The sequence below is a fragment of the Rhinolophus sinicus genome, linkage group LG09 (genome assembly GCF_036562045.2).
Source record: "Rhinolophus sinicus isolate RSC01 linkage group LG09, ASM3656204v1, whole genome shotgun sequence".
Taxonomy (NCBI): domain Eukaryota; kingdom Metazoa; phylum Chordata; class Mammalia; order Chiroptera; family Rhinolophidae; genus Rhinolophus; species Rhinolophus sinicus.
Genome location: NC_133758.1, coordinates 116,096,970 through 116,110,486, shown reverse-complemented (window position 1 = coordinate 116,110,486; position 13,517 = coordinate 116,096,970). Strand labels below are relative to the sequence as shown.

At 57.3% G+C, this 13,517-nt stretch overlaps 1 protein-coding gene across 2 annotated transcripts in view; it reads right to left on the bottom strand.

Moving 5' to 3' along the window:
- The window catches only part of TNS3 (tensin 3), a 167,257-nt gene extending 156,269 nt beyond the window's left edge, over positions 1 to 10,988 (bottom strand). Inside the window, exon 1 of one of the 2 annotated variants that reach the window (XM_019731607.2) lies at positions 10,768 to 10,988. In XM_019731607.2, coding sequence (XP_019587166.2) covers positions 10,768 to 10,797 — 30 coding nt within the window. In that variant the 5' untranslated portion in view covers positions 10,798 to 10,988. Of the gene's footprint in view, positions 1 to 7,566; positions 8,269 to 10,767 lie in introns of those variants that run through there. The other variant, XM_019731611.2, reaches the window with a different exon arrangement.
- Between the last annotated feature and the right edge of the window lie 2,529 nt (positions 10,989 to 13,517).

Genomic DNA, 13,517 nt, shown 5'->3' with positions numbered 1-13,517 from the left:
TGAGGATGCACTGGCCTCCCATGGGCCACACACAAAATCAGAGGCCACGAGACAGCCAACAAGCCAGAGTCACAGTGGGCCGTCACTTTCTGAAAGGAGCCGTGCTGACCAGGATCGCCCACCACAAATGGCCAGCCTGCGGCCAGGTGCTCGTCCGGCAGCGTCCAGCCCCACTCCAGGGGGCTGGAAGGCATCCCTGTGGCTGGAACCGTGAGGACGACACAGAGACATGATGCGTTGTGTGGGACCCAGGTCAGGGACCCACCAGCATGAGCTCCACACACATCACACTTCTCAGGCTGACCCGTTACAAAGCCCTAGCCAGGAAGAGGAAGGCGACCCTGGGTGACAGTGTGACAAGGGGAACCTCAACACGCGTGCAGACACCAGTCAGGTGGCGATGATTTTGGTTACACGTCAGCAGTGAACGAAACGCGGCAGAAGTGCACTGCCCCCTTAAAGGTGTCCTGAGTGTGGGGTCATTCGGATTCTAATGGGGCTGCGCAGGGTGAAAGGCAAGGTAAACCACCCCTGCTGTGGCCACTCAGCTCACCCAGGTTTTCATCAGCCTGAGGTGGTTAAAGTCGCAACCTTGCAGGTGGCGGTGACAAAGGTCCCTGAGGGGCACCTGACCCAGAAATGGGAGTGCACGTGCTGTCCCAGCTCTTGGAGAACAGGGCTCAGGCGCCGCCAGCATTTCTCCATGTGGTCCCAGCCCCTCGCTGCCCCAGGGACAGGGCCTGGGGACAGGGTGCACACTGGCTCCTGCAGCGGAGCCTGCGCCCCCTGCCCCCAGGTGTGCGTCGCTCCGTCGTCTCAGGGTTCTCAGCCCCACAGCAGAGGGCTGCAGTACCTCCTTGCCCACACACGGTCCTCCCCTGCAGGCTGCACTCGGGGACACAGAGAGGCCGGCGCTGCCCCTCAAGTCCCCTGCCCTCCTGCACCCCGTCACTGCTCCAGGAACACAGCTGGGGCCTGTGCCCTGGCCTCCCTCCCCTGGGGACCCTCCAGGACTTCCTCCCTCAGCTCATTCAGCCAATACCTCCTTTGAAGAAGACACACACCACCTTGTACAGAGACCTGTGCCCACCTGGCCTGAAGCCTGCCTGGCCCCAGGAGCCTCCGCGACAAGGACGCACAAAAGGATGCCCCCCCTCCTGGTCCTCCACACGTGACCACTCCTGCTAATGCCCACGCAGGAACCGATGCCAGGAATCCTGGCCCAGCGTGTTGGGGGCGGGGCAGGACTGCGCGCTAGCATTCCTGATGGGCTGGGAACACACTGACGCCGGGTAAAAATTAACCAGTGTCCACCAGGTCGGCCGGGCCCCCTCCTCTTGGGCCGCCTGCCCCCGCAGGCTACAGTCAGAGGGGCTGCCTCTCTCCCAAGGCCCAGCACCTCCACCGCCAGGTCACGGGCCGAACAGAGCAGGCCCGGTCTGTGTTGTCCCCTCAGAGAAGCAGCAGAGGGACCCTGAGCCATTGCTCTCACAGATCACAGGCTCTGGCAGCGGCTCCCAGACTGAACCATTTATCCAAATTAAAACCAGTCTCCAGAAACAAAATCAGACCCTTCTAATTGAAAATAAAACCAAGCAACCCTGAAGGCTCTTTTTTTTTTCAAATGAAAGACATTCTTCCTGCTTTCTCATTCCATTAATCACTGAGTTTACACAATCTGTCAGAATAGCTGGGTAAGACGGCTCCCTCTTCCTTTTCCTGCAGGCCTGGTTTATACCCCACGGGTGCTTACGGACACTGGGTGGACACACAGAGGCTCCAATGACCATGCTGTTTGTCAGCTGCAATCTGACCATAAGATCAAGGGACTTGAAAAGTCTGCCCACTTCTGGGTATAAACTCAAAACAAGGGGACACAGGGCCTCAGAGAGGTGTGTGCCCCCTGTGCTCCCAGCAGCCAACGGCGGAAGCAGCCGCTGTCCCCAGACATGTGAGTGGAGAAGCTGTGTGTCCATGTGGTGGAACAGCACGCAGCCTGGGACGGGAAGGAGCCCTGACACCTGCTGCTGGACGGATGGACCCACAGGGCCGCACGCAGAGGGAACCGGCCAGACACACAGGACAAACAGCAGGGCCCCACTTACACGCGCGACCCTGCGTAGCCACTTCCCAGACACAGACAGGAGATGGCAGGGCCAGGCCTGGGGGAGGGGAGGGGCAGTCAGTGCTTCACAAACTCTGCTTCATTGGTGCAAGATGAAGGGTTCTGGGGGCGGACGGACATGGTGAAGGCTGCACACACTGGGAATGTACTTAGTGCCACAGGACTGTACTTTTAAAAATGATTAAGATGGCCTAGATTATGTTATATGTATTTTACCACTGTCAAAAGAAGTTTGTGTTCTCTGACCTTGAACAGCCTCAGAAGTCCTTCCAAGGACACGATTAGCCAGGATGTTCCCCAACGAGGCACACAGGCTGGGGGTGACCTGAGGACAGATGGTCACCACGCACCACCGCACGGCCACTTACTGTGCCGTCACCAACACATGGTTGTTTGCAGGTGGAGAAACGCTTTTCCTGCCACGTTGATGCTAAAATGCACAACACGAAATAATACCTATGATCTCAGCACGACCAACTCAAAAGGAGAGTGCACCCCGCACACCAGCAGGTAGGAGGTCGCCTCTGGGGCTGGTGAGATCACGAGGATACTTTTGCTGTGTCCTCTACCTCTTTTCCAAGTCTACAGGGAGTACATGTAAGTTACGAATTACCTTATAGAAAAAGAATCAAAAAACAATTTAGAAGCAAAACCATGTCCACGACCTGAGAATCTTCTCCTGCCCGAGCAAGACAGCCGACAAATGGCCCTGGCCTCCTGGGACCAGTAGAGAAGTGGTCCCCTGACCCACCGAGAGCCCCTCCCAGCCCCAGCCGACTGCCCAGTGGAGACAAGCACAGTTTAGCGCCCTCTCCTGCACCCCCAGCTTCAGACCTTTCCCGGGGAGATGAAGGGGAAACACACCTGTCCTGGATCACCACAAACTCACCTAGGACCTCCTCCTGCCGTGGGGGATGGGTCGCCCCTCCAAGAATGGGGAAGTGCGGCTCCCGCAGGAGCAGCCAGGCTATGGAATTCAGTGTGACCCAGGAGCCACAGCAGGACGGACAGCCCAGTCACAGGAACGCACACCCCCTCCCCGGGGAGTGCCACTGAGTTCCAGGCAGGGGTCTCCAGGACAGTCATGGTGACAAAGGGTGGCTTTAACACAGTTTTGCGGCTGCCAGAACCTGGCTGTTCCTTCCCAGTCCTCTGCCTGCACCGAACCTTTGATCTGTGTCCAAAATCACCAGTGGTGAGGGGCTGAGCTCTCAGGAGGCCTGGGAGACAGGCATAGGGGGCACCAGGGAGAGTGGACGGGGCCCTTTTGTTCCCCTGGCTCCAGAAAGAATGTATGTAGAACGCAGGCACCCCACTAATGGCCCAGCCTGGCCCCAGGGCGACGCGCGGCCAGATGTGGGCCTGCACCGTGAGTGACAGGCAACACACCACAGCTGTGTCCAGGGTGACGGGACAGCGGATTCCTGAGCCCTGGCTCCCCAGGGCCTCCCTGCAGCACGAAGGCCAAGGCGGCCGCACGGCCTCCTCGGGAGCATTTGCTTTTTCTCCTGCATGTTGGAGCAATTCCACTCTGTCTTTTTCAAACCTCGGGCTGGGAGCCATCGTTCATGACCAGTTTCAGAAATTCTACACTCATGGGCAACAACACAATGAAAGGAGGTGTGAGCCTTTTGCCTACCTGGAGGGTCCCCTGCTGCCTGGGGCACAGCCTGGCTGGGAGTGACGCCAACTGTTTGCCACTTGGGCAGCTGAAATGAGAATTCCCACAGATGTCTTCGCAACCTTAAAAACAAAGCTGGCTGCTAAGGATGTATGCGTGGAGGGCTATTACCTCTCCAGGGAGGAGAGGAAGGGGAAGGCAGGCAATGCACACGATGAGCCATAATTAGCGCTGAGGGAGGAAGGAAAGGGGACAGAAAGGCGCAGGCTCCCCGTGAGGAAGCAGCTGCAGCCAGCGGGGCTCCCTGAGACTTTATCTGCCCGTCAGGATAGAGGCAAGGTGGGCAGGGGACTGTGGAGACCCGTGGTCTTAGGAAGAAGTCCTAGCATTACAGAGGGACCTGGGTTCCAATCGGGGACCCCACCCGGCACCACACCCACACCCTCTCAGAGGCTCAGCCCCTAAAGGTTTAGGGGCCCTCACCTTCTGTGGACTGTTTCCAGGCACAGGCTCTGTCCCTGGACACACCTGGGTTCCAACCCAGCCTGGACCCACCAGCCCCATGACGGTGCCAAGTTATCCAGGCTTGCTGAGTCTTGGTGACCAGTTCAGAGAAAGGAGATGAAGCCATGTCTTGAAAAGTTGAGGGATGATCAGATCATGGAGAGCGCAAACACCCGGGTCCATGTGGTTCAAAAGAAGGCGCTATTCTTACAAGGTTACTGGGTTGGGAGCAAGAGAGGTTTTGCTGCTTAGCCCAGGGACATATTAGCAGAGGTGTATCTCCTGGAGGTGGTGACTGAGGAGCATGTCCCTGGCCTGCCTGGGGAAGGCTCCACTAGAAGGAATTTTCATGATCACTGACAAAGACACCCTAAAAATAAATTTTTCATTAATTTAGCCCATTTGGGACAAAACATATTAATTCCAGATCACTGCCTTCTTTTTAAAATGAACATAACTCTTTTTAAACATGTAGGGGACACCATGATGACCATCAACCCTTCAGTGACATTGCAGACATTCTGACAGCTCCTAACTGGAGGCTCAGGTGGCAGCCATCCTGCCTTCAGCGGCCGCACCCCTCCTATCCAGCAGGGGCAGCCCCCAGTGGGGTCTGGGACACCAGGTAGGGTCACTGAGTGAAGCTGCGCCAGGGATGTCCCCACAGCAGGGCCCGCCTCCTGGACACGCAGCCAGCAAGTGCCCCCACCCCATGGTGGGCACTCAGGGACACACTTGATCTGCAGAGAGCAATCGGGAGTCCCTAAGCTGCAGATTCGAGTTTTCTGTTTGTACAGGAAGCGGACAGACATGAAGGAAATCACCATTCCTTCCCTGAGCACACAGGACTCAGCACACCAAAAGATGCAAAGCTTTTTCTGAACCTGAGTGAAGTTCACGCAGGTTCAGCCACATTTGGTGACAGTGATTTTTAATATCTTGCTGTTTTAAAAGCAGTGGGGCAGCGTGGAAACTGTGCAGTGGGACAGCCAGGGTTTAAATGCCAGTTCCATGTGGCCATCCCTGGGACGATCGGCCACCTGCCACACCCCCCAAAATGCACCCTGCTGAGCTGTGAGGTTAACACAAGTGACTGTCCTTCAGCAGCTGAGACAGCACATGGAATGGACACCACACTTCCGACAGGGATGGCTTTAACACGCTCTGCCAGGAATAAGTGGCACTCGCAGAGCTACCCAACACCGACTCCTTATTCTGAGTCAACAGAGACGACTACAAAGGACTCTGGATGGACAGGGCTGGCTCTAGGTTGCCGGTGACACCTCTCTGCTTACCAAGTCTGCAGGAAAGGGTCTGGGGTCCAGGGTCGGCTCACCTCCTGGACCCCTCCCCACCACAGCTCCTGCTGCCTGGAGCAGACCTTCAGGTTCAGCCACAAAGAGAGGCCTCTCCCCAAGAAGGGAGCATTGTAAGGGAGCCCCACTGCCCAGGGGCCAGCAAGGACATTGCAGGAGCTTCCTGCAGGCTCCGGGAGGGGAGCCCGCACCTCCCCCACACAGGAGCTCCTGAGGAGGGAACGAGAGGCCCTGCCCCAGACCCTGGTGGTTTATGCCAGGCTGATGTTTGAGGGTCTCAGGGCAGGCAGAGAGCCAGAGGACTGCTCTGATCCCAGCCTCACCATTTCACTCTGTACAATGGGCCTTTGCTGGCCACTGGGTCAGAAGCCCTCCCCTCTGGGCCTCTCTCCTCACCTTTTTTGCCTTTCTGCCTCCTTCTCAGGCCATTTGTATCCCCCTCAGCAACAACTCCTACAGCCAGGAAGAGACTTTGACCCAGTGACCTTTAGCTCCCAGGGTCACATTTGCAAGGGGCTCCATTTAAAAGCATGAGATGCCTAAGCTACACTGGGTCACAGCCAGTCCGGTTGCATCAAGGAGCGCGGTTCCCTGAGGCACTGCTTTTCCGCTCTGTTCCATGGTTGGCAAAGAAAGAATGCATCTGCGGCTGCAGACTAGCTGTCAGGACACGCATGCACTCAGCCAGACATGCAATCAGACGTCACCACAGGCCGGCCCAAACCCTGGGAGCACCGCCCATGTTCCATCCACTCTGGCAAGCTACCTTGCCGTTCTTTGCCTCAGTTTGCACATCTGTAAAATGGGGCATAGTGCCAACTCCCTCCCAGGGTTATTTGGGTGAAATGAGAAGACTACACAAGCAAACACTCAACAAGCACAGCTATGACCAGGCTTTTACGTCTCTGAGGCCACGATTTGTAATATTACAAAGGAAGGTTACCATTACTTTGTCTTCCAGGTCAGGAGTCTGGCTTCCTGCCAGTTCCCAGTCAGGTCGGTCCAGAGGCCCCTCCACTCCCACAAGAGGCCCTTCCACTCCCGTTTGGGATGCCTGCCCCTCACAGAAATGCCTTTCTTAATACTTGTTGATTGATTTGCAAATATAACCACCCAGGTCCCAAAGAGGGAAGAGAAACCACAAGGACAAGCAAATCTGGCTCAAATGGCAGGGAGGACAGCACTTCAAGGAGAGTATTCAGACCAAAGCGTCCAGGAAATACACCGAAATGTCACACAAGCCTGTTCTAAAGGTGTGGGGGCTTCTAAGTGGGCACTGACACCCTCATTGGTGCCCTCGGTGGCCCCACACGCCCGCGGCGCCTTTATTATGTTTCAACCACGTTGGAGAGGGGGTCGCTAGCTTGCCCTGTCTTGGCAACACGAAGGGAGCTCTCGTGCTTCCCGCCGCACAGACTTTCAAATCACTTCAAGCAAAAGATCAGGCTCACTGTCAGGCTGAGGGCCGCGCGGGGACCCCGTAGAGACCTGGCGGCCCCGCACCCCTCCTCCCGCTCGTCAGCGGCGCGCCCCGCGCCTGAGGCACAAGCCACAGGTGGCCCGGCCGCCCCCGCCCGCTCCCTCAGCAGGACGGACGGCTGCACCAGCGACCCCTGCCTCCCTCCCGCCACAGCGAAAGGGAAGGACGGAGGCACCGCAGAGCCTGCTGGCACCGGCAGGGAAGAGCGCCCGGAACTTCCCATGGCCGGTCGCAGTTCGGCTCGCCACCCTGCAGCCTCGGGACGGTCCTGGAGAGTGAAGTTCATCCGGAGCGCCCCGACAGCGCCTCTCCGGCCCGCGTCCCCGACCCGGAGCCTGTCCTCCGACCCTGGCTGAGCTGGCCCGCGCCCCAGCTGCGTCCCCGCGCCCTCAGACCCCGTCTCCGTTCCCCTCCCTGGTCCCCGGCCGAGCCCAGTCCCTGCGCGTCCCATCCCCCTCCGCGCGCCCAGGGCGCAGACGCCGAGCTCGAAACAAAGAGGGCTGCGCGGCCCCTCCAGTACCTGGGCGAGAGCGGCGTGGTCCCGCGGGGTGATGGCGCAGCAGGCTGGGTGCCGAGCAGTCGAGCAGCGCGCGGCCGGGCCGTCCTCCTGGCTCGCGGCCGCCGCAGGGCCCCCTCGAGGCAGCGCGGGCAATCGCTGCCGCCCGCGCGGGGCCGGCGGTCACCTGGCCTCGCCGCCCTAACAATGCGGCCGTTCCAGGCGGGCGGCCGCCCCGTGCGCCCCTGGGGCCTCTCCCCACTGGCCAAGTGGACCTGGATGATCAGACTCTTGGAGCAGCCGGGCCCGAGTGTTCACGGGGCTTTCGGGCCGGGGTGGGCGGGCCGAGTCCTGGTTCCTGCACAACTGGGTTGTTCCTTCATTCATTCATTCGGACATACAGTAACTTCTCTCGGGAGCAAAACCTCCCTGCCGCCTGTAGCTTACAGTCTAGTCGAGGTCTTGCATACACAAAGCAAGAGAGAAGGACAGGGAAAGCCCTAGAGGCTTCAAAAGCCCTTTGAAGGTCAAAGGCCCGGCCAACGGAGGGAGGGGATCAGGGAAGACTTTATGGGTCACGTGACTTCTTAAAATGAGTAGAAATGTGCAGTCAGGAAAGACGCTCCCAGGTAGGGGGATGCTCAGAGGAGGAAAGGCAGGAGATGCCAGCATCCTGGAGACCCAGAGGCCCCCCTCACTCAGTCTCCCAGCCTCAGTTTCCCCATAGGTACTGCATGCTCTTAAAGATCCTTCTTTTGCCCTCCTATGCAAAAGAGCAGTTTCACCAACACTTTATCGTGTGGAACACGGAACCCCTAGTATGAGGAAGGCATCGGCAGGACCTACTTCCTGCAGGCCAGGGACAGAGATTGTGTCCGCCACCTGAACCAAATGCTCTGAGCCACACCTGCAGGACGGCTGGGGGCTTGGAGCATATGACCGGGAACCGCCCTGACTCAGGAATGCAACAGCCAAACCCACCATTGCCCTCAGGTGGCCCTCCTCATCACTGCCCACGCAGGGAGCAGGGAAAACCACCCTGAAAGCGCTTGTTTATGAGCGGTCTTCAGAAACCGTGAGGCCCCCAATGCAAGGGCAGCCCAGGGAGGGGACACGCGGACCCCTCAGCTCACTGTGAGGACTGAGAACCCGCCCTGCTCAGACTCACTCCCACCTGACAATTCCTTGTGAAGATGAACTCCCCCTGCAGTGCTCCAGGGGGAGCGTTCTTTCTCAAGAAGCCCCAAGCCGGGGTGACTCATCCTCGAGGAGCTGGACATTCATTCCCTGAGGCAAACACTTCCTGAGCACTGGGCCCACAGACGTTTTTCCTGCCCTCTGGGAGACCTCTGCCCAAGAGGCCACTGCAGGAGGCTGGGGGTCCCTGGAAAGGAGCCTGAGGGGAGAACGGCGGTCACAACCAGCTGACCCCTAACTGGGTAAAGCTGGTACTCTTACTGTTCCAGCTTTAATGATAGGGAAACAGGCTAAAATCTGAGGTAACTGGCCAGAAGTCCCCCAGCTGGTCGGCGACAGAACCTAAGGACCCAGGACCACAGGCCAACAAGCTCCCCTCACCTTCTCCGGAGCTGCCAGACCCCACCCGTCCTGCACAACTGTCCTGACTCATCTTTGTGCTGAAGCATCTCTCCCACTAGACGATGGGAACTCCAGTCCCAGAGCCAACCTTGCCCACCTATCCGGCTGGCACTGAAGAACCCATCACAACGTTAAGGTCCGCATTGGTTGAATGACTAAGTGAACTTGAATTTCACCAGGTATTAGACTCATAAGTTTGCCCAAGATCTCACAGCTAGGAAGCTGGGGCTCTCGTCCCTGTCGGGGCAGCTGCTCCTAAAATCTCCGCCCTCCCGTTGCCCTGTGTGGCCTGCTGCCCCCTGCCGGGCTGGCTGGGCCCCACCACACCGCTGTGCCTGGGACCACAGCGTCTCTGATGTGCCATGTCCCCAAAAGGGAAGGCAGTGGCCCAGTGTTTGTCGTGCGTCCTCTGTTAGCCCCATCCGGCTGCTTCCCGGATTCCCCACCCAGAGGGCCCAGGGCCTCCCCACTTCACAAGCCGCACTATGAGTTTCCAAGAGTTTAAACAAAAACAGGGCACACGGCAATTATTTGGAAAAGGGAGAGCACATTTTTTCCATCCCTACCCACCCCAAAATACCTCAAATCTGAAAACAAAAGGCTCAAACCAATTTAGCTGAGGGAAAGCAGCCATACGTCCCAGCACTCCAGGCGAGAGGGGGGACTGGGCAGGAAGTACCTGCGTCTCCACCCCCACACACAGCCTCTCTCTGCAGCCTCACTCCTGCTCCTCTCTTCCAGCAGTTATGAGAGAACTTTCTGGAAGCTTGTCATTGCCATAAATATGGTCTTGGCGGTGGCCAACGTCTGGTAATTTTATATCCTTAGATCAAAGGAAGTATGTGGGCAATGACTTGGGTGTTTTTCTTACTTTTTACTTTCTTGCACTGAAAAATTATTTTCCAAAGAGCCGCTGAAAGGGCAGCAGGAAACATGATCCGAGATGTCGTTTCCTGGCCCCACGACGCTGCAAGCAGCCTGTGAAGTGGAAGGCGTATGAACCCATGCCGGCGTTGTCCCTTAAGACACCGAGTCCCTTGACATCTCCCAGGGACCCTCTCCTCTGTGTCTTCTCTCCCCAAATACTCAAATCCTTACCCACAACCAACAGTTCACTCTCTGTACCCCAGAACCTTTCAGGAATCAGTGAGACCTTGGCTCCCTCTCCCCCAAAACGCACATCAACCTCTGCAGAGTGAGCCTGGGGGCCCACTGCTGGACGCAGGTGACCTCGGGGCCACTGGTGAGGTCCTGGGAAGTGGCTGCTGGGGAAGGGAAGGAAGGTTGGAGAGGTTGAATGCCAGAGCTGGCCTGGGGCCTCAGCACCATTCCTACCTTCACACCCTGTCCTTTACACAATCTGCCGGCTTCTAAGAGTTAGACCCAAGTTTCCCAGCGTTCTGAGCAGGGACAGCATTTTCTGCTGTCAAAGGGGTCCTAGAGGGAGGAGGGGCGCACTTATCTCTGTCCTGCTTCTGAGCTGGCAGCCGCCGGCCCTGTGCCCAGGTCCACTGCAAGCACCGCGGTAATAAACATGATACTACCCTCAGCTACACATCTGAGCAGGTTTTCTTCATAAACAGCAGTAACTGAAAACGTGAATCAAAGTAAACATTGTCACCTTACTCTGTCCAGGTTTGATCCTTCAGGAATCATCAGAAGAAATTAGGAAGACCCAACTCTGGGTTCCCCGGGCAGAGAAGGTGGCCTAGCCCAGAGCAAGCTCTGGTGTGCTGTTCTGAGCTCAGCACCCGGCTGACTCCCTCCCTCAGCTGGGACCACGCTGCTGCCAAAGCCAGTCTGAGAGCAGAAAACTAAGACCATGAGGCATCTGTGAACTGCTGCATGTTTCCTCTCTCTCTCTCCTCTCTCTCCACACACACACAGGTTCCAGGAATTATTTATAAAATCACACTAGTGTACAAAGGGTGAGTCAACAAACGATTCCTTCTAAACATATCTTCCTCTGGAAGTGAAACATAGGGCTGATTTTTACGAAAAGCACCTGCAGCCTCGCAGGAACGCACCTGCCGCTGGTTGGACGGCTTGCCCACCCAGGGCTGACCTCCAGCTGCAGGACACCACAGGTGGGTCAGGGCCTGGAGAGGCAGCGCTGGGAGCTGGGACTGGCTCACAGGTTGCTGGTGAGATTGCCTGACCTCAGGCCCTGTGCTAGGCGAGCGGCCGACCTACAACGAAGGTCAGGTGATCTCGCCCTGCCTTGGCCCAGGGGTCTCTCTGCAAAGCTGCAGGCCCTGCACCCCTAACTGGCCACCGCATGTTTTCATGCTCATGGGCCCGTGTCTTCTCCTGGAGCCTGGATTTGAAATCCAAGAGTGGCCAGTTGTTTGCTGTGTGACTTTGGCTAATTAATCAACTCCTCTGTGCCTCTGTTTCTTTTCCTAAAAAAATTGGAGATGAGAATAGAACCAACCCCATGGGGCCGTTGTGAGCGCCCAGCCAGTCAGCCAACGCGAGCTCCCTGCTCTGTTTACAGCAGTGCCCGCACTCAGTGGGGTGGCGGCTCCCCAGGGCTGACCAGACCTGGAATACACACCCCTCAGTTAGGGGAGCCAAGAGAGCTCGGCAGCAGAGGCAATTCCGGCAGCCTCCATCTGCAGCAAAGGAAGCGGCCTGACATCGTGTGGACTGAACCTCCTCCCCGCGGCCCCTCCTCGCAGATGCCAGAAAAGCCTCCAGCCGGAGTTGCGGATTCCAGACCTGCCGCTGTCAAAGTCGCCCTGGGGGAGGGGTGGCTGAGCGGGCAGATTCCTGAGCCCAGAGCTCTGAATTCCAGGGCTAGGTCCAGGAATGCGCTTAAAAAAGGTCTGCCTGTTTTTGTCATTACTGCCTCCAAAAGGGTGTGCACACACTGGAGGGCAGAGCTTTTCACCTGGAGCCTTATGAAGCAGCCCCCCTTTCTACTGCATCGGGGGAAAGCCGGTCGGCTGTAAACTGGTTCAAGAGTTTATACGGGTGTGTTTCCAGCAGTTGGAAGGAAGAGCTTCGGCCTGGCCTGCGGGCTTCTGGGCTGAGCTCACCGCTGCCCGGCAGAGCCGGTTGCCTCATTCACGGAGACGCTGGAGGGTAGGAGCGATCCCCTGGCCACCACAGGCTGTTTTACAGTCTGAGATGCAAGCTGGACGCTGAACGAAAGACACTGTGTTGGTTTCCAGAAAAGAGGTTTTGGAGGAGCTGCACTAAACACCGGCTCGCCCCCCCCCCCCCAGTGTGCCCCTCACCAGCCCTCCAGGAACTGGGCTCTGATGTCCAGGTTGCCCCATGCTCACCCGTGGGTTACTCCCCTCACTCCCACGTCTCTGCAGCTGCCGGCAGCGCCCTGAGGGAATCACTGGGCCGGCTTGCTCCGAGTGCAGAACATCACCCTGAAAACCCCAGGGCCCCCAGGGTGGTACTTCAAGAATCCCCAGCTGTTGTCCTCATTTCACATGTGGCAAAACTGCAGCTCAGAGAAGGTGGGTTGGCACCCAACCCCCAGGGCATCATGACCTGCCTGTGACTGAAACTGGACGCAGCCACTGAACGCGATGGCTTCACAGAATTTCCTCAGTAGGAGGTTTTGCTCAAACTATCTAAAGCTATGCAGGAAAGGCATGCTCACATCTATAAACATTTATATGCTTAGGAGGGACCGTGGAGGAAGGCAAGACCCTCGCTGTGGTAACCAGGCTGTCTCCCGGTGGTAGGAGACTGACCGCTGCTAACCTCACGTTACACTCCCTTTAGTTTTCCAGTGGTCCACCATGGATGGGTTTGTAGTGCTTTCACAGTGTGAAGAAAAGAAGAGACAAAAACGTGGCATTTGCAGTATTTCCAAAGGTTGTGTGCTGGCAGCTTTAGTCCCCACTCATTTCTGGGGCCTCTCTGTGAGTTCAGAGAGGGTGGGTCTGGGTTTTGCTGTCCGTCCCCCAACCACTGGACTACCTGTGGACACTGTTTCTAGGAAAAGCAGAGTTCACGTCTCCGAAAAGTGTGACATGCAGCAGCTTCTTCCCCCAGGTCAGCCCGTGGTTGGGAGGCCAAAATTCCTCCAAACAGCATGGGGAGTCCAACCTCCAACCTAGACGTAGCCTCCACAGAAGCGCTGGCCAGCATTCCTTACGGGACGAACCTTCCAACTTGTTCGCACCATTCAGTCTACAAGCTCTGCAGTCAACTGAGAGCCTTCTCTGTGTAATTAAGGAAGTCGGGGGACGGACCCCCTAGTGTGGGGTCACCATGATTTGAGAAGTGCCATTTGTCACAATAAGAACTGCTGCAGATGACAGTGACTTACATAGACAGTGAGGAAAAGGGCACAGTCCTGTTGGAGGAAGTGACATTCTAACAGCTGGCCGCACTGACCCCGCAGGCTG